General features: G+C 39.2%; 2 protein-coding genes across 6 annotated transcripts; one reads left to right on the top strand and one right to left on the bottom strand.

Moving 5' to 3' along the window:
- Positions 1-1,275: 1,275 nt before the first annotated feature.
- Positions 1,276-17,962, bottom strand: frs3 (fibroblast growth factor receptor substrate 3). 3 transcript variants are annotated; one of them, XM_082533003.1, is made up of 7 exons: positions 15,742-17,962; positions 10,071-10,196; positions 9,907-9,995; positions 9,576-9,762; positions 8,308-8,469; positions 6,795-6,916; positions 1,276-6,712 (listed from the first exon to the last, which is right to left on the bottom strand). In XM_082533003.1, the coding sequence occupies exons 3-7, from the start codon at positions 9,970-9,972 to the stop codon at positions 5,408-5,410; spliced, it is 1,842 nt and encodes a 613-aa protein (XP_082389129.1). In that variant the 5' UTR covers positions 9,973-9,995; positions 10,071-10,196; positions 15,742-17,962; the 3' UTR covers positions 1,276-5,407. The 3 variants fall into 3 exon arrangements, with proteins under 3 accessions (XP_082389129.1, XP_082389127.1, XP_082389128.1); XM_082533001.1 differs by lacking the exon at positions 15,742-17,962 and adding an exon at positions 11,465-11,832; XM_082533002.1 differs by lacking the exon at positions 15,742-17,962 and adding an exon at positions 11,032-11,444.
- A 6,151-nt stretch (positions 17,963-24,113) lies between these two features.
- On the top strand, positions 24,114-26,787 carry tspo (translocator protein). Of its 3 annotated transcripts, none has more exons than XM_082533876.1 (4): positions 24,114-24,313; positions 25,977-26,152; positions 26,246-26,384; positions 26,512-26,787. In XM_082533876.1, the coding sequence occupies exons 2-4, from the start codon at positions 25,980-25,982 to the stop codon at positions 26,683-26,685; spliced, it is 486 nt and encodes a 161-aa protein (XP_082390002.1). In that variant the 5' UTR covers positions 24,114-24,313; positions 25,977-25,979; the 3' UTR covers positions 26,686-26,787. The 3 variants fall into 3 exon arrangements, with proteins under 3 accessions (XP_082390002.1, XP_082390001.1, XP_082390000.1); XM_082533875.1 differs by having other exon boundaries at positions 24,307-24,406; XM_082533874.1 differs by lacking the exon at positions 24,114-24,313 and adding an exon at positions 24,413-24,763.
- The last annotated feature ends 638 nt before the right edge of the window (positions 26,788-27,425 follow it).

Raw genomic sequence — 27,425 nt, 5'->3', positions numbered from 1 at the left:
TTTAATACCCAAACTTGAGCTGGCAAACTGGATTTCTCCGAGAAGTCTCAGAAATTAATCAAGCGTATGTCTCTTTTCTTCAACTATAATGACACCTTCAGAAAAGATTAAAAATAGACATTTTATCCACGTGTTTCAAACTTAAACATTTTGTCAGACAGAAACGATTCATAATACTACCACAGTATGCTTCTTATGTACAGTAGTCATTCTAGATAGCTTAACTTCACTGACAGTACTCCTCTTTGCTCCTGAACGTCCATTTTTATATTCATTTGGCTTTAAAAACACAAAATCAGCTGAGCAGGACTTTGACAAGCAGAGCGCCTGCAAATAAAGATAGGATGCTTTTCAGTCTCTAAGTCAAGTTGAGCTAAGCTAGGTGGGAGCATGATAAACCTTATCATTTTAACACATATAAAGCTGCTGAACTGGCAAGTCATTCAGGATAAATAAGCATTTTTAAACCGTGTAAACTAAAATAAAATAAAAATGAATCAATTTATCACTTCATAACAACTCTAAAGTGGTGAGTTATGAATATTTTTATAACAGCATTTTAAAAGGTAGTTAGCCTACCAACACAAGTGGCTGCTAGCATTAGCTGTCTACTAGCCTTCCCCTATGCTTTTTCAAATAATTAAACAGTAAAATAGTATTTAAAAAAAACAAAAACAAAATGAAATTCTATTTTTTTTTAATTTTCTTTTAGTATTTTAGTGTTATGTTACTTAACACCAATGTGCTCTCCAAGTTACCCAAGATTGCCAGCGTTAGCTGATAAATTAGCATGTCACCCTCTGTTCAAAATGTGCCAAATAAAAAAACCCATCATGGCAGCAGATGACATGCTAAAATTGAGGCTTCAAACCAGGGCTTCACAAACCTATGTCTACATCTTTCACATCACATAAGTGTCTGTGGCATCAATCTAACTCTTAGTAAGAAAGCAAATATTCATTTTTCCGAAAATGCCAAACTTCTCTTTTAACAAACTTCATTTAAGAAAAATAAAGAGGGAAAAAAAAAATACAGTGATTGACCATCAGGATTGACTACAAAGTACAACACAAAAGACTAAAAGGCTATTTTGCTTTCTGTCTCCAAACCTTCAAGAGGTGCTGACTTTCTTTTCTCCATCAGGATGCTACAATCAATGGCAGTAAAGATATTTCTTCAGCTTGAAAATGCAAGGCACAACAAGATTTTATTTTTTTATTTTTTAATGGATAAGGTATGCAATTACGCTTTCACAGTAAACACAAAGAATATATATTATTTTTATTTTGACTTTTATTTTAAAACAACCCCTTCAAATAAATGCTGTTTTGGGGAACCTAATGGGAGGACTCGTTGCCACTTGCCCTGCAGATTGCACAAGCAGAAACAACCACACCACACTGACAACCTCATAGACACCTGTGTGAATCATGCCTTAGGCATAAATACTAAAGTTTATGAAAAGTAAATGCTTGAGATAGCATCGGCACCAGGCCAATCACAGTGAGTAATGAGGTGGGTGCCGTTATCTTATGGCCCCCGAGTTCGTTTGACCTCAGCAGCGAGTATTTTGAAGCTGAATGATTTGAAAAACAATTACTTAAACGTCATTGATTATTAATCAATAAACAGTGGCAATCACGGTAATGGTGCAGAATTTTATAACACCTATAAAACCACACGTAACATTATTCTGAGAAAATGAATGATTGACTTACGGAGTCGTTTATGATACATCACCACAGCTTTGAAAAATGTAATGCAATAAACTCTGAAGTATTGGCAATGGTAACATAATATATGGCACTGTTCATGTTGAGCTAACTGACAGTCAAGAAAACATTTTTCTTTTTAAAGTTAAATTCACTCTACTGAGGCTGACAAATGAACATTGTATCTCAAATAATAAGATTCATAGACAAACATGATTAAATACATTAAGACCACACTTCTTTAGACTATACATTTCAATAATCTTCAAATATTGGTCCAATTTGGATTGGCAAAACAATGAATTACATATTATTGCAAAAAATGTAAACATCCCTCTGATGTATCACAACAATGTCCTCACAAATCTAGCAAAAACGGCAGCTACAAGTTGGTCTTTTTTTTTTCCCCCCCCTTTATAAATAGGAGAGTTAACGTGTTTTTTTGTCAAAGAACAAAATCAAAAACAACAAGCAACTTTTATGTAAAGTTAGGAAGCTAAGTTACACTTATTTTACTACAATGAAAGCTGATTAACTGCTTTGTCAATCATTTGAGAGTTTCACAGTTTCAGGTTTAATGTTTGTAGTTTTAAATGGATTGTTAAAAAAAATGATAGATAACATTTGTTGTTGTAAAATCCTTTTGATCACTTAAAATAAAACATTAGTAGCAGATTTTTTTTATATTGGTAGCCATCTTTTAACTAATTATCTGAAGATTTTAAATAAGTAATTAGGGCAAAAATATTTTTATAAAAAAACAAAAAAACTTGCTGGTTACATATTATCAAATTTTAGAAAATCTGAACATTTACTACTTTATCTTGAAAGTAACAGTAGTACAACAATATTTGAGCAATAATTCAAAATTTTACATCTATAATGGTTCACACAAGTTTTTATTTCTGTTTTGTTTTTCTATTTGAGGAAAATATCTGAAGTGGGAATTGAAATATGATAATATATAGTTTCAGGGAACAGAAGAATTTAGGTTTTAGGTTTCAGCTTCACGTAAGCACATAAGAGTCCTTACAAATTTTTAAGATACTAATATCCAATACTGCAATATAAACATTTATTTTGTTTTCTCTCTTTCAGGCACATTAAACAAAAAGAATTACCCAGCATTTTTTTTTCTTGTTATTTATTTATGACTTTACACTCTGGCCAACTCTGTTTGGATCAGCTGGTTGTTTTGTTGCTGTTGAGTGCCCTCTGTTGGACAAACCATGCAACATCAACAGCATGGTTGAAGGGTGTTTTTTTTTGTCTCTTCTCTACCTTTTTAATTTTTATTTATTGAAAATTATAAACCCTAACACTAATATATCAGCAAACAGCTAATATCGTCCGATAACATCTGCACAACAATAAATTGGTTGGGCTCTGTTTATTCTTAACACATTTTAAAAGGTTGTTTCCACTCAGCTTGAATACTTCAATTCATGCACAGATGTTAAAAAAATACATTTGTCTCATTTAATGGAAATGCTTAGAAAAATGCGTGGAAAAAAAAAAAAAAAAAAAAAAAAAAAAAGACCAACTTCAGCTTAATGCCACAATACATCTGCATCTGAAGGCCCGCACATGTGTAAACATAGAACATCTGGCCTTCCTTTATAGGCTGAAAACATCACCCTGATGTGAACGCTCATTTAAAAAAAAAAAAAAAAAAAAAAAAAAGCAGAACAAAGAAAGAGATCTGTGTGCTTCCATTAACTCTCCCCATACCAGACAGTTAGTTAATCAGAAAACAATCTCGATTACATGAAATATTGGTCAAATAAAACATTCAATTAAATGGTACGTGACATTTCTACAGCTCTGAGAAAACAAAACAAAACAAAAAATCTCAGGAGAACACAACAATGCTACTTCTATCAACGATATGATAAGGATCTGACATCACATTTTTTTTCATGTAGCTTACATGGGCTACTGTCAGTATGTACAAGTAGCAGCATAAAAACCACCCTAACAGTGATTATCAGACCACAAGATTACCATTCTTATATGCCCCTTCGAAATGGCTGTCGATGTGGATGAGGTGGAATGTGCAGATTTTATTATTTTAGCTTGTGTTATCCTTAAAAAGCAGGATTTTCTTTTTTCCTTTTTGTCTTCTGACTGTTCTCCTCTTATGCCTTTCTGTCCTATAGATTTCTACCAACCCAAATGGCACATTTGATTTTATTCATCGTACAGTTTGGAATTAAGTTTTGGCACTTAAAATATAAATACAGTCTTTCTTTTGTTTAAAATATAATTAAGCACAGTTATAACAGTAATACATCAGTGTCCAGTGGTAATCTGAGGTGAAACTTTGGTCTCCATATTACCAACTGGACTACAAAACGCTGGTCGTCACGTGGAAAACAAAACAAAACAAAAAAAGAGAGAGAGAGAATAAATTAAAGTGAAATAAATAAATAAATAAATAAATAAATATCTGTTAATTGGTTGACAATTTCTCTCACAAAAATCTTCAGTGGATGATTTTGCGACAACCCTTTTCAAACAGAACATCCGTACCTGATAACTGACAACATTTTGTGTGAGGTTATAGCTTAATGCCACGATTTGAGGTTATCAGCATCTCTTTCAAGAACATTTAAATAAACTATCTACATTATTATCTCCGGGAAATATTTGAACCCCTGTTTTTGGTAAAAGGACACAACCTGTGGCTCCAGTGGCGCGGGAGTGGTGACAAAGAGCGTTTCAGCGGCCCAGGGTCAAAAGTGCAACGTGACAAGCGTGAACCTCCTGCAGGTTTGAGATGATAAGCAGGAGGTGTGATCAAAGTTGATATGCTACTTTTTCAATTGCTGCATGTTGACAGGAGGGAGCTAAAGCTCATTTAATGCATGTGTGCTACTTTCACCATCATTTAGTTTAGTATATTTCTTCAAATATCACATTCTCTTCGATTTGTTTAAGCCATCATTTTTTTAAGCTAGGACTGAACTAAATAACTCCTTAAAAAAGGGAAAAAAAAAAAAAAAAAAAAGATGAAATACAATTCCATAGGATTGTGTGCAAAATGCTCTATAGGCATATAGTAACAAATAATGGTCTCTTCTACTAGCCACAACATTAGATTTAAGTGCTTTTGATGAGGTATGAACATTGACCAGTATCTGGGAGGAACCATTACCATCCTTCATGCTAACAACATAATTTCGGAGATGAGGTTCATAACTCTGACACTCAAAGTGTTTGGCAAACTATATGATAGGAGCAACAACATTTATGAGTGTGGATGGTTTTAAAAGATTTGCACTAAAACATTATGGCAACGACTGCTTCTACGTATAACTCTCTGCTAAACTCTCGACCAAACTAAGCCAAAAGTCAAATATACATATATTTTACATACACATATGTGACTTTATGGTTAGATATAATAATATTCAAATATCCAGCAATTATCTGCAACAAAAAAAATGCAGATTTCTCCAGAGAGCTTTACACCAAATATCTGACAACACAAAATAAAATGGCAAATTCTCCTCAGAGATTTCTCTTTTGCTTGTATATGCACAGTTAGGTTTCAGTAAGTTTCTAATTAGGTACCTGTACTGTACTGATCAGCCCGACAGTTGAATGGATGGATGACAGTGAAGGGTCCAGTGTGCTAAGATGAGGATAAGCCTTCATCTGTCTTCATTGCTCCTTCTCAGTTCGAACACCATTTACAGAGGCAGGTCTGTGCTGTTGTGGCGAGTCTTTCTGGAAGTCCCATCATCCCTGGGCAGAGCTTTCTGCAGGTTGGACATGGCAGCGGTCTTCTTTAGGTCAATGACTGCGTAGCATTCGCTGCGCCGGGGTGCCTGCGGACCACATTTTTTGGGTGGTAGGCGCTGGTGCTGTGGCTGGGTCTGGGCACCCCCGCTGCTGAGGGCTTGGCAGGGAGGCTCTCCTTCCAGGTCCACCTGGATGTAATTCAGCTGCCGCGAAGGAGGCATGTGGCTGTGCTCACAACCTCCAACCCCTGACCTCGATCGTCTGCGGAAATCAAAGCTAAATATTCGCCCCCCTCTGTCTGGGTGACACGGCCGTGGATGCGGGGGGCAGGCGTGTCGAAGCCGGGGAGGCTGAACCTGCTCTGTGTTGACATAGTTCTGCAGGGCGTCTCTGTGTATGCCCCGGCCGTCTTGATGGTAACCATTGGGTGTCCCGGGGCCTTCTGAGAATTCGTACTCATCAAAATCTTCCTCTTCTTCTTCATATTCCTCATCATCCTGGTCATCGTCTTCCTCTTCCTGCTCATCATCCCGCTGGAGAGCGCTGTACTCCCACACCGGCGGCAGAGAGGGTAAGTTCTCGTAGTTAAGCAGAGCTGTCCGACGATGAGCTCCACCCATGCCCCTCTCACAGGAGTACCCCTGCGGGGGTAGCGATGTCGGCCCGTGACCGTGTAAGAGGGAGTGAGAATGACTGTCCCCGGTGCTGCTACTGCTGCTTGAACCTACGGATTGCGACACGCTGCTGGGACTCAGACGCTGCTTACGGCCACTTCGCAGGCCGTTGATATTCTCGTACGTGAGCTCGCCACTCTGGCAGCCCTCCTGGTGCTCATGGCCCAGGTGCCGGTGCATGTGATGATGGAAATGGTGGTAGGAGTGAGAGTTGCACAGGTGCATAGAGGGCTCGTCTCCTTCCGTCTCTGAGCTTGCTGCGCCCTCTACTGGCTGAAGGTTGTGAGGATTGTGCCCGTGCCTCTCCCTCTCTCTCTCCAGCAGATGCCGTTGCGCTGGAGTGGGACCCAGCATGAATTTGACCTCCTGCGAGGACGTCTGTAGGAACACCTGAGGATCTTTATGCTCCTCGAGGGGACAGCACCGCAGGTTGGACTGCGGATTTCCTTGGCCCCCTACAGGCATGGCTCCCCGTGTTGTTTCAGGAAAAGTGCTAGGCCGTACCTCAGGTAGAGAGTGCACACAATGACGCATGGAAAGATCCCCCTCCATGCTCACAGTATTTACATAGGTGTGGGTCTGTAAGAGAAAATAAAGACTTTGTTACATTGGCGAAACAGCACAGCTAAAGTCCAGTTAAAAGCGCACTCAGAGGTCTCACCTGGTCTTCCAAACCCATGAGGCTATGTCCATGATCATCAGCAATCGATGGTTGAGAGGAATCTCCTCTGATTGGATAACCAGGGTATCCATTGGGAAAAGCCTGGATAGGAAATGCTGGAGCTGGTACAGGTAAAGAAAAATAAATAAATAAATCAAGTGAGGCTGTCACGTAAAGTATTAAATGTTAAAGTGTTATTTAAAATCCTTTTTGCAGTAAATCAGTGGATACATAAAAAAACAAACAAACAAAAAACAAAAAAAACCCACAACATTAAAAAGGGATTATATCAACAAGAATAACATATCACCAAAGAAGAAGGAACTTCACCAAAGCAAACCTTTTAAGACCAGCAGCACTTTCACAATCAAAAATAAAATATGACAATGTTTTGATTTTTCATGTTTTGTTTTTTTTTGTTTTATCCTCCAGCCAAAGAGGATAACAGTGATATCCATTTTTAGGACCATTTGAAGTGCTTGAAGGAATGCTTGAAGTGCATTTACAGAGGTTCAGTTAGCTGACATGGTAGTGTCTTTTCCTAATACAGTAATGTAAATGTAATAATGAAAGCAAGTCTTTCTGGCTGTGTTACGCTTCAAAGTGTGAAATGAGATGAGATGTCACTACGCATTTGTTGGTTAAACCTGAAGCAATTGATGTTGTCGCCACTTGGGGGCAGTAGAAACTATTTTACCTTCAAATAGTGAACCTGTTGCCAAACTGTTGTCTTCTTTAACACATGCAACCGTTAATGAGCAACATGACTGCTCAACACTGACTCTCTTCTGGCTCTGTTTTGGTGTTCACTGATTTTGAATGGAAATCTTGGGCTCTTTAACCTAAAGGCTCCTCAGTAAGCGTTCCACTTTGCTATTAGGCCCTGGACAGGCTACCTGCCTCTCACTAAAGTAGCAGAGACTGTAAACAAATATGACAAAACTGGGGCAAACTTCATAACCTGAAAGGCGTCTCATAAAACTCCTAATGGGGAAAAGAGGCTCATTTGTTTTTCCTCCAGAAACTGACAACTTTTCTTCAATTATGAGTTCAAGATTAAGCATTTCAAGAATGAAAAGGTCTAATATGTCATTTAGAAGAATGTGACATGGAAACCTCCATTTCTCACACACTGATTAGGCATTTAACTTATCAGGCAGCCGTTTCATCTCATTTTGATGCCAGGAACTGTTTAAACAGTGGCAACCAAAGACTCAAAGAAACCGTTTAATAGGTTAACTGGCAACAGCTCGGTAGCATGACTTGGTATAAAAAGAGTTTCCTAAAGAGGCTGAGTCATTCAGAAGTAAAGATGGTGATAGACTCATCACTCTGAGAAAGTGTGTGGGAAAATAGCTCATCAGCTTAAGAAAAACACTCCAAAATAAAGTTGCAAAGCCTTTTTTGTAGAAGTTCTGCTAAATTTAGCGACGGATTACTGCATCTAACATCTGCAATTAGTCTCAAAGTGCATCCTTTTGTTTGTGTGCGCGTTTGGTGTTGTGTGACTCACTGTTGGGTGTCTGTGGTGTGCGAGACATGTCCATCTCTGGTGTGTGACCGCTCCGACTCATCATCATCGACTCTTCCACCACGTTGATGCTGTTGCACTGCATCAGCTCCTGGAGCAGATTAAAGATCTCTTCTGCCCGAGAACACTTGAATGCAAAGATTCCTATTTAAAAAAAAAAAAAAAAAAAAAAAAAAAAAACCCAGAGCACAATGACAACACGTTTAGGACGTACAAAGGTCTCTTCTTACTTGAAAGAGACATCGGCCATATTACAGAGGTGGTCGGTTCCTTTTTTCTCGATCACTGAGAGAGAAGTCTGGTTTGTTTTGGGACTTGAACAACTGCATTAAAGTCAGGTTCAGTGCCTCAGGTGGAAATGGCCACAGAGAGGTTCTGTATATGGATTTGTTTAACTTCCTCACTGAGAATGTTTGTTCACATATGAAGGTAGATCCAAAGAGAGCCAACATCTTCTGAGCATGTTTCATCATGTGGGTAAACTTCTCCTCTTTGAGAGGAGAATAAAAAAAATCCAGCAGGGACTTGAAGTGCTCGACCAGCAGTGAAGCCAAAGTCCGACCAAGTTAATTATTTTAGTTACATCAACTACAGTTAATATTTAGCACCGACTTACATGACACCACATGATTTGTGGTGCAATGCAAAAATACCAGTTTCACTTCTGGATTAATTTCGGTCACTTCATCTATCACTTGCTTCAAAAGACTGACATTTTTTTCCTGTCGGGTGGACATCGACGGATAGCCGTCGGTTAACAGTTTATGTCCCATTTGAGTTCCTGTGTCGCAGATCATCACAGCTCTTGTCCAGAGCTGAGGAGAAAAAGTCAAAACTCCCTGCTTTGTTTTTCACCTGAAGCTCCAGATTTTCTTCAAACTAATTCTTGAACACAGTAATCTGCTCTCCACAAATGTAAGCACGCAAGCTCACCTCTGACTGCCTTTAAAATAAGAGTTGTATTTAATTTCACAAACACCCCCCCACACACACACACACACACACACACACACACACACACACACACACACACACACCAAGTCATCCTTTGATGAGTGTTCAATGAATTGGAGCAGATTGCATGACTTACATTTGAATCCTTTCAAATTACCCAAAGTGGCCCACACCTAAAGATACTACAAGGACAACCTAGGTTAGTACAAAAAGACGTACAAAACAACAACAACAACTCCCACAGCGACTCTACAGGCGTGTAACCAAAGCAGAAAATCAGAGAAAATGTTACTCACCCTGCCCGGTCTGACAGCGGCGGCCGCTCTCAAAAGAAAACAGGTTGGAGTCATAGCCGTAGCGACGCAGGCAGAGATATGGCCACCGGATGGCGTCCCTCTTACGTGTGTGAAGAATGAGCTCAGTTTGGGTGAGCTCCATGATCCCAGAGCCCAGCTCGTTGCCCTCATCGTCTACATTTGTGACCTAGCAGAGGCGGAAACAGCATGACGTGAAGTGAAGGGGAAGGCACGTCAGTTTACTACAGTTTAAATGGACACAAATGGACAGTTGTTATGTAAGGAGGGAAAAAAAAAAAAAACATATACAAGATTTTGGGGGATTCCTGACCTTAAATTTGGTGAGATGGTTGTCTCGGATGGGGTCTCTGTATAGACAGCTCCAACAGCTCCCCATAGCTTCAGCAGGCCAGCTGAAACCTGTCACGGATGAAGCAAACACTATCACACACAGCGCTCATATAAAAATAAATAAACAAACACTGAATGACTTACTCAGTCCAGGCCATCAGTGTAAAGGGATCCGCGTCTCAGTCCCAGGATCTTCTGCTGGGCATTGGCATCACAAGCCAGTTAGTCTGCTGGATTGACATCTTCCAAAGAGGATTAATGTTCTTCCCCCTGAAACCATGAGGGACGGAGGAGTAGAAGAGTTGGAAATCATTGCAGGAACCTTGTCTTCAACCATATGGAAAGCATGAGTTTGGTCATTGTGAACATCCCAGAGTTTTAAAACTCTGAACCTGTTGCATGTCATCTCCTCCTCCGCACGTTTCCCATCACCTTTCAATTACATGCTGACAAATTTAATTACAAAAAGCAATAAATTCAGAACTTCATGTAGCTATTTTATAATCTTTGAGGACCAAAAACTGTAATAAGACTATTTATTCTTAAGGTTATTTAAAAATAATAATAATAACATGACTGTTTAGAGATGACGGTGTAATGGCTGGATGTCAGTAGTGTTTCTAGATATATAATGGAGTAAATACCCTAATTAGTCAAATTATAGCCTAAGAATGCAACACAGTATCTTGCAGTTATATTTCTACTCATCATGCCAGCTTTCTAGAACCAAAGCATCCAATCAAATGCGGGAAATAGAGGAATTGAGGAAATAGACAGCTCCGGTAATGCCAATGTGGAAGTTTGGGATTTAAAGAAAAAAGGGGGGCGTTTAAAGGAAGTAAGTACACCAATGAATCGTTGCAATAATCCAAACAAACCCCGCAGAACACTTAAGAATACTACAGTCAGTCAAAAAAAAGTACAGGGAGTTCCTTGCACTGAAGTACATCCCAGATCACAAGCGAATAACGAGACCTCCTGCATGATCCCCTGCGTCCCCGTGCACGCATCTGCATCAGCTTTGTAGTTCCAGCTCAGTTTGTGCTCCTCAGAGGGGCCAAAAACACATTTCACATCAACACCGCCGCATTATGTGCGCTCTAACCTGGGCCTCCGCATCTGACTGGAAACACCAGGCTGGTTTTGTCTCCACACCAAATCCACGGCTACCTTGGAAGGGGGGGGGGGGGGGGGGATGAGTGCAAGCGGGCTAAAGAGCTAATAGCTACATCACACACACTTATCACACGGCCACTGAATGAATGGGTCTCCCTCCCACTGAGCTATTTACAGCCGAAAAATCACAGCCTCGTTGCTCAATTAGCCAAGCCGACGCAGAGCCCAAAACAAGCCGCCAGCGAGGCTGCCGCCTGCCCCGCAAACGCGATCGTGCAGCCACGAAAACAGCACAGTGACACCAAAAGCACAACGACACAGTTCAATGACCATCTGTTCTCGTTGGTGTGAGGATACAATAGCGAGAGCGCACAGCAATCACCGGGTAAGTGGAGAGCGACAAGCGATGGTTTGCTACTCACATGTCTGGCACGGATTTTTTCTTTTCTTTTTTTTTTTTTTAAATATCAGTCCTAATGCGAGGTGAGCATTGAGACTGCGGTTAGTTATCGGCGGCTGCTGCTGCTGCTGGTGGTGTTGGTAGCGGGGATGTGGCACTTGCACCTCAGAGACGCGAATAAAAAAAGATGCAGTGAGAGCAGTGAAAATGTTATTTTTTCCTCCTATTACGCCCCCCTACTGCAGCACGGGCCTCTGCCTGTATGACATTTCCCAAGCAGCTGGGGTGAGAGTTCACAGCCAGACAACGAGGCTCAAAGCAGCGACAAGAAGGTAAGAAACGCTGGAGGACCACGGAGGGAAAGGTGTGCCTGCTTTGGCCGAAGGAGAGGAGGGGCAAGGGAAAAAAGAGGGGGGGGGGGGGACCTTTTAAATGAGGGCCACGTAAGAAAAAAAACATAATTTAGTGTATCAAAGTTTTATTGTCATATGCAGAGTAAAGATATTTGTTTCCCTGTGCAATGACATTCTTCCTTTGCTGTGAAAAAATCCACTTTAAATGCATAAATAGGATAAATGATTATTTAAAAGCAATAGAAACAACTATAAAGAACTACAATGGGTACAATAGAAGAAATACAATAGAGATATAAGATGTTCAAAATATCTACAGATGAAATAGAAAGAATGTAAGCAGCAGAAGGCTGTGTATGTATACAGTTTACAAATATATGTGTACTTAAAATTGTTGAAAAGGAGAGTCACACCTGTTTCTTCAAGTTGTTTTATTTAAGCATTTACAATCACAAAGGATGAAGTGCTGAAGTCTGCTTTAATTAAAAAAAAAAAAAGACAGGACGTCTAAGCGAGATGACAAAAAGGTAAAGAAACTACAAAGCACCACAGAGCAGAAGAATTTAGCAGCCTGGATGAATGTGAGAAGAAAGCATGTTTTCAAGGCATGACTGTTTCAGCTGCATGTGGGGAAAACTTTAATTTCTTTATAATCATCCATCAGACTTTTAAGACAATATATGAGGGAAAGTTGAAATATAAAACAATTAGACTGTAGCCATCAAAAATCATCAATGTGCAACTGATTTTGAGAATAAAGTCATAATTACGAGATTTAACTCTAAATTATTTTGACAATAAAGTTGAAACATGGAGATTGAAGTTGTCAGTTCAAGTCAGCTCCCATGGCTGCGATACAAAATGTCTTGTGTAGATGAGTTAGTGAAACAACTCGATCAGCTGGCTTATTGTATCTTGTAATACAACATCCTCTTTACTGCACAAGGTTGTAACCATCGAAACCTTGAATCTGTCCATTGGCAGCTATACTATATGGCAGGGGTCTCAAACTCCAGTCCTCGAGGGCCGCTGTCCTGCAACTTTTCCATGTGTCCCTGTTGCAACACACCTAGTAGGTCATTAGCAAGACTATAGAACAGGGGTCCCCAATCCCAGTCCACGAGGGCCGCTGTCCCTGCAGGTTTTAGATCTCACCCTGGGTCAACACACCTGAATCACATGATTAGTTCATTACCAGGCCTCTGGAGAACTTCAAGACATGTTGAGAAGGTAATTTATCCATTTAAATCAGCTGTGATGGATCAAGGACACATCTAAAACCTGCAGGGACACCGGCCCACATGGACTGGGATTGGGGACCCCTGCTTTAAGTGGACAGAAACCAGATTTGGATATCTGTGGGTTTTTATTTCTTCTTCTATACCTAAAATGATGAGGGAGAATTTTCTATCCCTATTAGAAAACGTTGGGAAAGACTGTGACCATTGGACTTCACTACCATTGTCAGAGTTAATCTGATAAAGATGAATGTCCTCCCCAAATTCTTGTATCTTTTTCAACATGTCCCTTCTTCTTACTAAAGCATTCTTCAATAAGTTAGAAAAGATTCTGTCACATTTCATGTGGGGTGGGAAACAAGCTAGAGTTTGTAAATCTATTCAATGACGGTGGTCTTCGCCTGCCCAATTTTAGACACTACTATTGGGCAGCTAACATGCAAAAACTCTTACATTGGGTTCACAATGACCTCCCCGTACCGGCCCGGGTACAAATGGAAACAGCATCTAGCTGTTACTTACTATCATCAATACTCAGCTCCAGTGTTGGGCAAGTTACTTTGAAAAAGTAATTAATTATAGTTACTAGTTACTTCTTCAAAAAAGTAACTGAGTTAGTAACTGAGTTACAATATTCTAAAAGTAATTAATTACTCGAAAACTAACTAATCTGTTATTTAAAAATAATAATAATTTAACCCTCCAGGGTATAATTGGCCATTTTTAACTACTTTTGATTTTCCCTCCACATTTTACCTTTAAAAACGATTTACTTTGCCTTGTTTGGTATCATTCTTTTCAACACAACCTCACGTGTCTGAATTTACAGTTACATTTTCATTTTGACATACTGTATTAACCCAATTGATCTAAAATCACACAAACAACATAAAATCAGAGTAGAAAAAGTTATATTTTTTACTGTAACAACCACAAACATGTTTAATGAATCATATTTCAGAACTTTAAATGCAAATATAACTTGTCAATTTTAAAATCCTATGCACAAGTTTTGCAAACAACAAAGTTATTTGCATCCATTTACCTTTTACCTTGATTTTTTTTAAATAACCATTTCAAACTATTTACAGAACAATCAGCTGTTCTGCATTCAATAAGATGCCACACAAATTATTTGTGCCACTCCAAAACAATAATTTCTGTCCACTATAAAGGAGAACATCACAGCCTGATACCTGCAGGTCTGACAGCAGCAGGTGTATCACTCCTTTTTCCTACCTGGAGACAGCAGTCGCCTCATTGTTCTGACACACGACACAAAACTATCCACAACACTACACACTACAGTAACTACACAAAACAACACATTAATTACACAGCCCAAACACGCTAAACATCACAAATCTCTCACATCTCAAAACTCGCTCTCTCTCTTTTTCTGCTTTCTCGCTCTCTCTCTCTGTCACTCCTAAAACTTCCCAGTTTTTTTTTTTTGTTTTTTGGCTCATAAGCAGAGAGTGCTTGCTAGCGCTGTCCTTAGACAGTAAACGTGACAAAACTATTGATGAAAAAAATGCTGCGTATATATTGTTTATCATGACTCTGGTTTTACGTGGCCTATAAACACAATTTAAAAACTGGTATATATCACCTTGTTGCTTTGTCTTTAAGTGGTCATGTGATTGGCTTACCACGACTACTTTATTCTTCCTGAGTGAAACAGCAGCACTCATGCCATTGTTTTGCCCCCTTAGCTCCAGGTGTTGTGCTAGACTAGCTTTCCCAAACTTTTTTTGCTGGGCCCTCCTTTGTTTTACAAGAAAAATGTTCGCGTCCCCCCATCCCCTCCCGCGCGTGCGCGCGCGCACCACACGCACGCACACATACTCCAACCACACACACCCTTATTTTGCTCCATTGCGGTTTATTTCACACCTCAAACATTTAGTAAACAATTAAGCAAATACAAGTAATCTGCAATAAATTACAGGTAGTAAGAAAATAAACTACTAATATGCAGCTGTTTCGTCCACACGTAAATGGTGTTTCGAATCACCGAAAACTGAGATTTTTTAAAACTCCTTTTTTGCGTTTTCCTGTGGACAAGGAATACAGAGTTCGTCACACAACGTCAAAGGTGAGTGCCTTTTTTCACGTCACGCTGTGCGCCACGTTATTCTTTCCATGAGATGAATTGCAGAATAGCAGATAGAGACGAAATGCTGTTAATCTGACTTTCTGCAGGTATTACACGCTTACATATACACATGGAGTTACTGTCCCTCCATTTACAAAGGCAAAGGCGTCACGGTGTGATTATTTTACCTGTATGCTTTGTGTTTCTGTGGCCGCCCTGTGCTAGCGTTTTGTTCCCCCCCCTGCAATGGCTCTGCGCCCCCCCTAGGCGGGCCCCACACTTTGGGAAGGTATGTGCTAGACGGTGATTGTGATTACCGTCCGCGGGAGTGCGCATAGCTGCTTAAAGCTGTCCGGTTGTTCAGTGATGACGCGACGAATCCTACTTCCGGGTCTAAAGTAGTCTGCGTTTAATATGGCTTTTGTGTTGTTAACATGTTTAATGTTATGTATTTTCTTCTATTTAATCTCAAAAAGCTCCTAAAACAGTCAGTAATCCCTGTTGACCTCCCTCGGCTTTTATTACCGCTAATCATTTATTTAAGCTTCGTTTTTAAAACCTTAGGATGTAACTACAGCCCAGCCCATGCAGCAGTATATGAATGACTAACCTCATATTGTGGATGGATTATCTCAGTTGTTCTCCTGGCTGAAGTTTGGTCCTTTTACAGCATCCTGCCATGCGATTACATTTGTTCCTGACCACCGAGAACACTCACGTTAACTTTTATCGAGTGGAAAAAAAGTTAGGTTGTTTATATTATGCTAACATAGCTACGTCGCTAGTGGTCACGTAGCACATCATTATATACCAGTTAGCCCAACTTCAGTAACCCTACAACCGTCACTGCTGTTTAGTTTTCTGTCTTCATTTATGCTGGAAGTGATAGCAGAGCTGTACGTTTTAATTTGTTTCCAAAACCCCGCAGTCAGGACATGCTATATTGTATTTAGATAGAAGCTAGCGAGCTAACTCCCTGCTAACTTCTAACTCCGTTAAATGTCATAAATTCCGTTTTCATGGATGCCTGGATGTTAAACTCAATTGTTACACCTGGTAGAGCAGAACGCTGATCATTTTATTAAAGATGAAAGACTTTAGACAGTTTTTCAACTCTCAGTAATGCCATAGTGATCGTTTGATATATGGACCTGCAGCGGAGTTTAGGCCCAGACATGGCTAGTGACGTCAGACTGAACAACCGGGTAGTGTCCAGATTACTTACGTAGTCAGCTACTTCCGTGCAACTGATATAAGATGTGGTAAGCTGAACACAGCTTCAACCGTCTGTTTGTTGAACGGACCGCGTTTTCTTGTTAGTAACTGTAACGGCGTTGTAACGATAGGAATAGTAATTAGTTAGATTACTCGTTACTGAAAAAAGTAACGCTGTTATTCCCATCACTGCTCAGCTCACCACTCCCCATCTCTCCAACCCTTGTTTGGGAGAATCAAATAGCTAAGGAACGGCAACTATTGGCAACAGTTCAGAAAATACTTTGGGCTACTTGGGCCGTCTTTGCTAACACCTTTACTAAAGAATTGCAATCTTGTACCTTCAAACACTGACGCGGCCTTTAGAATTTGGAAAGATAAAGGACTTAGGACTGTTAAGGACTTGTACAGTCATGACACCTTTCTATCCTTTTCTGACCTATCATCTAAATACGACCTGCCTAATTCCAATTTTTTCGTTATCTTCAGGCTAGAGATTTTGTAAAAGAACAGTTCCCTGATTTTCCCAATCGGCCTCCAGAAAAAAATCTGGATATCATCCTGCAGACGAACCCTCATGAAAACAGACTTATATCAGCCTTGTATAAAATACTAGATACATTTGTTTCCAAATCTATTTCTCCTACTAAGCTGAGATGGGAGGAAGAGTTACAGACAACCCTGCCAGAACAGCAGTGGGATTCTGCTTTAAAATTGATTCACTCGTCCTTAATTTGTGCCCATCATGCTTTGATTCAGTGCAAGGTGGTCTATAAAGTACATTATACAAACGCAAAATTATCTAAAATCTATGGAACCATTAGTGATGCCTGTAACAGATGTGGACTATCACCTGCAAACCATGTCCACATGTTTTGGTCTTGTTCTAAACTAAGTGCATTTTGGAGGGATATTTTCGACACACTTAGTCAAGCATATGGCCAGACTGTCCCTCCTAACCAACTCTCTGCAATTTTTGGCATTCCCCCCCAATTTAAACGTATTTAGCCCCATCAAACAGGCCTTAGCCTTTACCACTCTACTAGCTCGGAGGCTTATTCTGTTGAAGTGGAAGCTTCCCCACCCCCCAACTGATGACCATTGGGTGAAGGAAGTCCTCTTTAACTAACTTAAAGTTAGAAAAACTTAGATTCTCACTAAAAGGTTCTATTAGGAAATTTAACAAAACCTGGAAATCATTTCTCGTATTGGTTGACACCACTACTTTACTTCCTGAGAGTGAAGTGAACTGAGAGAGGCAACATTATAAAGTTGTTTTTTTGTTTTTGTTATGCTTGTTACTCATTTTCTTTTGTGTGTGCGGTATGTGTGTACGGGTGTGTGACTGGATGATGTGGCTTAGATATTTTTATGTGCGGCGACTGGATCTTCGCGGTGTCTTGTCTAGTGTGGACCTGGAAGAGGGAGAATTCGGGATGGGGGGGTTGGAGGGTGTGATGGACATACAATTGTTCTGAAATCAAAATTGACTTTGCTGTTGCTAACTTTGTATGTCATGGTTGAAATCAACAAAACAAAGTTGGAAAAAAAAATAAAGAAAGTGAGATAGATCTATTCTTTTTGAAAGACTGGATCGCTCCCAGGAGCTCAGTGAATTCCAGCATGATACTGTGATAAGATGCCACCTCTGCAACAAGTCCAGTCATGGAATTTCCTCACAACTGAATATTCCACACTGTTAGTAGTATTATAACAAAGTAGAAGTGATTGGGAACATCAAGCATGAAGTGGTAGGCCATCTAAAATTACAGAGTGGGGTCAGGGAATGCTGAGACACATAGTGCACAGAGGTCGCCAACTTTCCACAATCAGTCATCCAAACTTCATGTGGCCTTCCGATTAACTCAAGAACAGTGCGTAGAGAGCTTCATGGAATGGGTTTCCACAGATGAAAATCATCAAGTGCATTGCAAACTGCAGGATGTAGTGGTGTATCCCCAACAGTGTCACCAGCAAAGCACCCTTACACCATCACACCTCCTCTTCCATGCTTCACGCTGGCAACCATACGTGTAGAGACCATCCGTTCAAGCACAAAGACACGGTGGGTGGAAGCAAAGATCTCAAATTTGGACTCATCAGACCAAAGCACAGGTCTCCAAGAAGGCAAGAAATTCCACAAATAAACTCTGACAAGGCACACCTGTGAAGTGAAAACCATTTCAGGTGACAATAACATGAAGCTCATTGAGAGATGGCCAAGGGTTTGTAGCACGTTATTTATCAAATTTGTCTTTGCTACACATTTCCATATATCTTGCTTCATATATTTGATGTCTTCTGTATGTGTGTAGAAAGTTGGAAAAATAAAGAAAAACCATCAAATGAGAAGGTGTCCAAACTTTTGACTGTTAGTATGTACGTGTGTGTTTGTGTTTGGTTTTTTTTTCTTTCTCTCCTCCTCCATAAGAAAAAAAATTCTTAACCTATGCTGACGACTAAGCGGCTGTTTTAGTCTCTAAATTTGCTGTTATTTTAAGGAATAATTCAACAACAACAAAAATGTTTTAAAAAATCTATTAGAATAGTTAAAACTTTCATGCAGCAGGTTGTAGTTGCTTATAAAACTGGTTGACCACTGCTCTCTGTTCAAAGATGACAAAATCAACTTATCGGCATCTCTGAAGTAGTTTTCTGAAGGTCTTCAAAGTTTTTGGGGGGTTTTGTCTGCTTTTTCACTCATATGCAGTCCAGTCCTTTTACCTCACCACTTTAATAATAATGGTAACAATAATAATCATAACTTTGGTTTGTATAGCACTTTTTAAAAACACACAGTAACAAAGTGATTGACAGTTTGAATAAAACCACACATTAACAATAAATATAGACGTTACGTTTATGTATAGAATACAGAAAGTCAAACATTTATTCATGCATTAGGTCGAACTCAGGCCACAAGTAATTAGACAATGTTGCTTCTTTGTCTTATCTGTGCCAAATTACACAAGAACTTGGCTCTGTGACCTCAGTAAATTCTTTTCTGATGACTGTATTGGCTCAGTCACCAGTTTCAACTCATTTTGCATGAATGGGGAGTGCGAGTCAGAATTTCGGAGTATCCAGGACAGTCACAGACTAATGACTTTTCAGTAAAGCCATCTATATCATAAGCCATGGAAAAACAGATTTTCTGAAATAATTACTTTACATGTTTACACATCTACAACTTATAGCACACAATCTCACGTCTGCTTTGCTCACAGGAAACTACATGCCAATTTTTGAAATGTATTAATAATCAAACTCACTCAAATGCCAAAATAAAAATACCCAGGGGTGTACAACTCATGATTTCTGCTCATTAAGTTCCCTTTTCATAAAAATCAGATTTATGTGTATCTTCTTACCCAAAGAATGCGGTCTGAGTCATTTTAACAGTACAACTTTTTAAAGACAGTGTGCTAAACTGGGCTATAAATACCAGAGAATGAAGCTTTGAGCCACGAGCCAAACATGAAATAAATAATCATGCAGATGCATTTGTACACACTGTAAGTTTTAAGTTACTATTGCACACACTTTGTCTGTGAAAACACTGTTTATGCATGCAGTTAGTGTATGCACAGTTAACTTGTTGGGTTGTGTCTTGAAGATGGTGTGTGCAGTGATGCAGTACTCTTCTACTGTTTCTATAGTTGAAGCCCTGTTTAAGTCATTATTGGTATGATTATGATGTGTGCGGTTTTCATGTAAAGAAATTCAGGCATTCTTTTTAAATACAACCTCAATTTCAGAGAAGCTGGGATATCTGTATTTATAAATGACACACTAAGGAGTAATTATAATACGCTAATGATATGATAATTAGCTAATACCTTACCTTACTAATGCTTAATAGTGTGACATTATTATGAAGTGCTACCTAGTCCAATAAGGCCTTTAGAGGAGGTATTTAAGTTTAAAAAAAAATGAGTGGGCCAAGAATGGACCCCTGAAGGACTCCACCTGAGAGTGCAGTATGTCAGGATGATGTGTCTCCCAGCTTAATTGTAAAGTGTCTATTGATTAAATAAGATTTAAATGGATATGAGCTACAACATCAAAGCAGTACTGATGTCTAAAAGGACTAAAACTGAAAAAAGTCCGTAAAAGGTTTATTTGATTGGATGATTTAAGTCTTAAGAAACAAGACATGTTGGCAATTTAACGATTTATTTATTTAACAATCAGGGTAGCATGTGGAACAACCATACACAGACACAGACAGCCAGACCCCTTTCCTCATGCTGGTCAACAGCTCGGTCACACACTGCTGTGGGATGATATCCCATTCTTCCACCAGTATTTATTGCAAGTCAGCTTCTATTCTCTCCACTCCCAAATTCTGGCGATAGTCTCTCAGATTGTGGTAATATGGGTTTACCACTGGTTGCAGAATCTTATCTTGATATCTCTGTATCAAGATTGCCTCCAATAATTTTCCAGTAGAGGAGATCAAAAGCTGCTACCTTATCGGGGGAGCAACCAGCATAGTGTTTTTTGCATCTTCCTCACACTTTGACCATACAATCCAGCTGCCGTAGGCAGAATCTGGACTCATCACTGAACGTAATGTTCCTCTACTTGTTTAGGTTCTACTGCACATGTTGCAAGACCAATGCAAACAGGCCTGAGGATGAAGAGCAGTCATGACAGGCCTCCTGGCAGCCCTTTGAGAATGGCGATTGGCTGTGTGCAGTTCAGTCCAAATAATGCAGCAACTTGGTTTCTTCAACTTCAAGTTGCCCCATGGCACAGGCCCTATCCAGATCAGTCAAACGTGGCATGCTTGAAGCTACTTTACTTTATTGATTTATATAGCACTCTTCACAGGATAAAAACCACAAAGTGCTTCACAATAATATAAAACAGATAAACATAAAACAGTACAATTAAACACGCAGCACACATCTAATTAAAAGCTAGTCTAAATAAATTAGTCTTAAGATGATGTTTAAAAGAATAAATACAACCCAAGCAACGTAAGCAGATGCCAACTGAGTGATGTAGCACATATTCAGATCTGCTGCTCAACCCACAAATATAGTTATTTACAAATAAATAAACTCCTTACATCTGGAACCATTTAAGGGGAAATAAACAGGCTTTCCAAAAATATGGAATTTATTGCCAAGAACCATTGTTACAACTAAGAAATAATCAACTAAACAAATGTACTTTTTTTTTTAATTTGATGGCAGCAACGTGTCCCAAAAAAGTTGACAAAGGGGCAATAAGGGCCTGAAAAGTAAGTGGTTCTTTTTATTTTGGTTTATTTTACAAATAATTAGGTTAGTTGACAACAGTTTAGTAATATAAAACAGGCATCTTAGAGATTCAGAGCTTCTTAGTCAATTGCAAAAGGTTTAAATAGCTCATCACCACACAACATAATTTCCTCACAAGATTCAGAGAATCTGGAGAATTCTCTTTGTGCAAAATCAATATTGGATGGCTGTGATCTTCAGACAGCACTGCATTTAAACAAATCATGATTGTGTCATGGAAATCACTGCATTGGCTCAAGAACACTTTAAGAAATCACTGACTGAACACAGTTCACCGTGCTTCAACGTGCCATCCACAAACTGTATTTTAAAGCCATATGATGCAATGAAAAAGCCATGTGTGAGCATAATCCAGAAATGCTTCTGTCTTCTGTGAGGCAACATTTTATGTTTGTTTGTTTGTTTGTTTGTTTTTTTTAATAACTGAAGCATTAAAGTGGAGAACTGTTCTGTTGGGAGACAAATTGAAATGTGAAATGTTTTGACAAAAATGGGCAAAAATTGCCTCTGGACCATCCAGCCTGTTATCAACACTCAGTTCAAAAGCCTGCATCTCTTTTGGTTCCTATAGAATTAGCACCTTGCACATCTGGAAAGGCAGCTTAAATGCTGAAGGGTATATAGAGTTTTGAGAGCAATATATGCTCCCATGCAGAGGACATTTTTTTAGCAAGGCTTCACAGTAGAAGAATCTGGGTGCTGTACTGGTCTGACTGCAGTCCAGACCTTTCACCAACTTTGGCACATCATGAAAGTAAAAGCTACAACAAAGAAGACCCAGGACTGCTGAGCAGCTAAAATCCTCTATCAGAAAAGAACAAGACAACATTCCTCTCCCAAAAGTCCAGCAGCTGGTTTCCTCTGTTCCCAGATGTTTACAGACTGTTGTCACCGCAGTGTAAACATGGCCCAGTCCCAAGTTTTTTCAGATGTGTTGCTACCATCAGATGCAAAATGACCATTTTGTCTTAGAATTGTACATGTTCTCAGTTTAAAAATGTTTTGTGTTTTCTATGTTCTATTGTGAATAAGATATGGATTTATGAAGTTTTCAAATCATTGCATTCTGTTTACATTTTACACAGCCTTCCAGCTTGTCTGAAACTGGGGTAGTTAAAGAGAATGACTGAGTTTCTTTAAATGAAATAGCAAACATCACAATCATACTAATGATCACATAAATAGGACTTTCAATATAGGGACAGTTTTACACCTTCCACTATAAAGTAGAAGAGTACTCAATCACTGCACACTCCACCCTCAAGACTATTTGACACAAACCAACAAGTTAACTGTGCATATGTTGCAACTGTGTTTAACAGTGTTTTTGACTGACAAAGTATGTGCAGACGCAAGTGTGTCCGGGAAAAGTGAGGTAACAAGTGAAAATGTTTGAATGAGTCTCACAGGCCTGAATATGCACTTGAAGCCATTTATAATCCTAAACTTTTTTTTGATCTGCTGCTCACCACAAACAAGCATAAGTAGAAATGTTGGACTTTTAACTGTATCTACACAAGTTTCACAGCTTTTCATTATGTTTTCTACAGTCATTGCTTCAAACATAAAGAGGAAGTTCTCTGCACTCTCTCAGAAATCTGCTCATGCAACTGGATCTCAACACTGGCATCTGTTTCCTTACCTGACACACGCGGTTTGAAGACAGACAAGTAGTGTTGCAAGAACTGCACAGATAAAGAAATAACTGTATTTGGCTACTGAACAGTATTGTGATGTGAATAAGGGCGCTGGTAGAGGTATTCCCTCAACCCCACTCTTGTTATTTCTCATGCATACTCCACCAGTAAGTATTAGAAATATAAAGTCTGCTCTGTATTGCTGTGTGACAGGTGGACAAATTCAAGCTTAAATAGATAAAAAAATAAAAATAAATAGACTGACTGTAGTGTGCATGGTAACTTGAATCTATGAGTTAGGCCTGGCTCTAACCTGTGACAGCTGGAACAGGCTATGACTATCCTCCAAGCCTAAACTGTACAAAAAAAAAAGGTAAGAAAATTAATAGAAATAAGTTTGTATAGTTCATAAAGCAGGGATGTAAAACTCATTTTACACTGTGCCACATCCAGCTCACTTTGATCTTATATGGGCAGGATTGGTGAAATTCCTATTTCTGTCAGTGTAAAATAGTTTAACTACATAATTAATCTCTGCAACATTTTAACATAAAACAAAGAAGCACCATTTTAACGGTATTTTTCGTTTTTTCTACATTACAAAGAAATTATGCCATAGTAAATGAAACAAGTCTGTCATGTCAGCACGACTGGGCTTAAATTGTAAATAAAGTAAATGTGTAAAATTACAGAAATCTATAATTGATTACTTCAGTGCAATGTGAATTGCCATCGGGCAGAACACGAGGGAAAACAGTAAAATGTTTCAAATGTTTCCAAAGCCATTCAGTGGGCTGGATTGGATCCTGGCTGATTCTAGCCCCCGGGCCGTATGTTTGACACCCCTGCAAATAGATGACATTTTAAGTTGTCTAAACATTTTCACTTAATAACTAGAAATGTGAACTTATTTTCCCATTATGACTTACCCATAAGTCATAATTTTGGGGAAGTTTTTTCGGTGGCGGAAACAATTGTTAGCTTAAGCTGTTGGAACAGGAAAGGAAAGCACTGTAACGCCTGCCATACGACACGGAGGGTAACTATCTTGACGTTTTTGTAATCTTTGCTGTCACATAACAAGCTTCGTGCGCTTCCTCTGCAAAAAGGACACGAGACAACAAACAAAGCAGTGAGCGAATACGTTTTTCGCGTTTTTTTTAAACATTTGTGTCACCGAGGTCTTGTGCAACACATTTATTTAGCTAACAACCGGTTTTTTCGACCGTTAAGTAACTCCTGATGTTATCCTCGTGACCAATCGTTGGTAACCACGCTCCGACGTGACATTGTTTGGCTCAGTAGCGCAAGTAGCACTCGTTATCCAGGGAGTGTCAGGGGAGTGTTTCTGACTGCTCCGATAAAGTGGCCCTGCCCACTCAACAAACAATATCACAGCACAACAGTGTGCTTAAAGATTTGGCTGTAAGTTTGTAGGTTCAGTCCTCGATACGACATTCATACTGTACGCTGCTGTTAACTGAGTGAGGTAAGAAGTTAAGCTATGTCTGCTAGTGACCTGACATCAATATTAGCTTTAATGCAACTTTGCGCCGCCAAACCTTGACCTAGAGTCACTGAAGTGCGGCGTGACTTCAGAAAGTCAGCGCACGTAATGTTTGGGAGCACGAACACGTAAAAGAAAAATTAATTAGCGTTAACTTAGCATGTTTCACTGCTGAGCTAGAACAACAGCAAACGTGCTCAAATTTATTGTAAAAGTATAGTTTTTGTAACGTTGCTGTAAGAAAGAAAATGAAAGCGACATTAGACTCATGCGGGTATTGTTCTTTTCCTGCTTATTAAAATAAAAAGGGTTTGGGATTATGTTAAGGGAAAGGAATACGTTTACTTGTATATTTAAGCTTGAGTACATACATTTTTAATTCTTAAATGATGGTTAAAAATAGCAGTAAAGGTAACACAGACTATTAACCTTAACTGTATCAAGGTAAATCTTGTTTACATGTATCCCCCTGTTATTTCTGGCCAGCAAGTACTCTGTAACAGTGCACAAACTGTTTGAGCCATTTCCATGCATTGATAACTGATTAAAAACTGGAATGCTACTTAAAAAAACAAACAAACCCACAGCTTGTATTTCTGAGGCTAATGAGTGCAAAGAGGCCAATCAGTGTGAATATGGAGTATGTTTGGTTAACTCTCTGGGGTGTAATTAAGCTGAAATGGTTCAACCTTGTAATGTTAGCTGATAGTTGCTTTGGCTAAGGATTTAAAGTGGTCTTTACAGGAGTGATATTTTGATTTAACGTCGGTTGTGTAATGATGTATTGAGCATGCCTTTAATGTGTTTTAGCCATTCTGGTTGGTTATGAAGTATAAGCTTTTATTTATGTGGTGTGAGTTTTTATTATTGTGCTGAACTGTAACAGGGCTGGCCATTTGGTCTGCACAAATTGAATGATGCCATGCTTCTGTTAGTTGTTAAATGTAATTTTTAACAGAGAAATTGACATATGCCCGATGCCTGCCTTGAAATGTAAAAAAATGGTTTAAAAAGAAGTCTAAAACTAAACTGATTGGGGATGTCCGCATAGCAAAATCCTCACGTTTTCTGTTACTGCGAATTCTGTTTAGTCAGTCATGGGACAGCAGACGCATTAGGCAGAAAAATTTGCTACTTATACCTATGAATATCCACCCTTAGTGAAAGTTAAACGGCTGTCTTTTTCTTATCTCAGAAAATGTGGCTGCAAATAGCTGGGTTCACTGCCCTGCCACACCTGGGAGGGCTCTACGGTGGTTACCTCACACGCAAAGAGGTAGATACCTGGTACCCAACCCTGAAGAAACCATCATGGCGCCCACCAAACAAAGCATTCCCCGTAGTGTGGACGTGTCTGTACACAGGCATGGGGTAAGCACATTGTGACTGATTTCTGCATTATCTGTGAAGCAGCCTCCTTATCTTAATGATCTCGTGTGAATTGTTTTTGTCGTTCACTTCCAGCTATGGTTCATACCTGGTGTGGAAGGAGCTTGGAGGTTTCACTGACGATGCACTAGTTCCACTCGGGCTTTATGGGACACAGCTAGCTCTGAATTGGGCCTGGACTCCCATTTTCTTTGGTGCACACAAGCTGAAATGGGTAAATTTAACTTAAAACTGTACTTTTTTTTTTTTTTTTGGACACCAATAATTAGGGGTGTGGTAAGTGTGGCAGCATAGTTGTATACATCGCTGTCACTGACATGCCCTCTTTCTGTTCTTTTTAGTCCCTCGTTGAGATTGTGCTTCTCACGGGGACTGTCGGAGCCACCATGATGTCCTGGTATCCCATCAGCCGCACCGCCACGATGCTCTTGGCACCCTATCTGGGCTGGCTGTGCCTTGCAACCAGCCTCAACTACTGCATATGGAGAGACAACCCAGAGGAAAAAGAAGAGTAGGGATCATGACTGTGTGTTTTGAGGAACATACTTACATTCTGAATCACGTACACAATGTTATTAAAAAAAAAATAATACTAATAAAAAAACCGGTCAGTCTCACTTTTGACTTTACCAGCTGCTTTATGATCTTGTTGGCTGGTCACAGACTTACTAATACTTGCGTATATGTTGCCCAAAATAAAAAGAAGAAAAATAAATAAAGACGACATTTCTAAATAGTGGTATCCTCTTTAACATCTGCAGTACTTTAGATCTGAGCAGGCATTATTTTATCTGCTTAGATACTGTATAACAGCCTGCTTCTAATACATTTACTTTGTTCCTTTAAAAAAAAAATCCCTTAAGAATTTTAGAAATGTCATTACTAATAGGAAAAACTGTAATATGAACAGAATATGTGATTACATTGAAATTAGTTAAGTCACCCCATCACGTGGAGTTTTGGTTGTTCAGTTTAAAACTGAAAGTTTTTGCCTTTTTTTTTCTTAAATAAGAAAACTGTGTAAACTAGTCCATGAAACATTTTTGCTTTGCAAGTAAATAATTTGAATTAATGGTCAGGTGCATTTCTCAAACAGACAAGCTTAACTGATTAAATCCTGCCTGGTAAGCCAACTCACGGCCGTGATGTAGACCAAAATGTTTTTCAACATTGTTTCTATAGACTTGTTTAAATGTAAAATTTCTTATATGTAAAAAATTCAAGTCTGACCAAATAGAAAAACTCCAGGAAATTG

This window comes from Aulonocara stuartgranti (genome assembly GCF_965226115.1).
Source record: "Aulonocara stuartgranti genome assembly, chromosome: 5".
Classification (NCBI taxonomy): Eukaryota; Metazoa; Chordata; class Actinopteri; order Cichliformes; family Cichlidae; genus Aulonocara; species Aulonocara stuartgranti.
The sequence above is the reverse complement of the archived record's forward strand: the minus strand, read 5'-3'. Positions and strand labels throughout refer to the sequence as shown.

Bases quoted from the DNA above. Each gene is read 5' to 3' on its own strand.
- tspo (XM_082533876.1), top strand. From the start codon at position 25,980: ATGTGGCTGCAAATAGCTGGGTTCACTGCCCTGCCACACCTGGGAGGG. The intron at 26,153-26,245 runs GTAAGCACATTG...GTTCACTTCCAG, and splicing joins TGTCTGTACACAGGCATGGG to CTATGGTTCATACCTGGTGT. The intron at 26,385-26,511 runs GTAAATTTAACT...TGTTCTTTTTAG, and splicing joins GTGCACACAAGCTGAAATGG to TCCCTCGTTGAGATTGTGCT.
- frs3 (XM_082533003.1), bottom strand. From the start codon at position 9,972: ATGGGGAGCTGTTGGAGCTGTCTATACAGAGACCCCATCCGAGACAAC. The intron at 9,763-9,906 runs GTCAGGAATCCC...CGCCTCTGCTAG, and splicing joins ACCATCTCACCAAATTTAAG to GTCACAAATGTAGACGATGA. The intron at 8,470-9,575 runs GTGAGTAACATT...TTTTTTAAATAG, and splicing joins CCGCTGTCAGACCGGGCAGG to GAATCTTTGCATTCAAGTGT.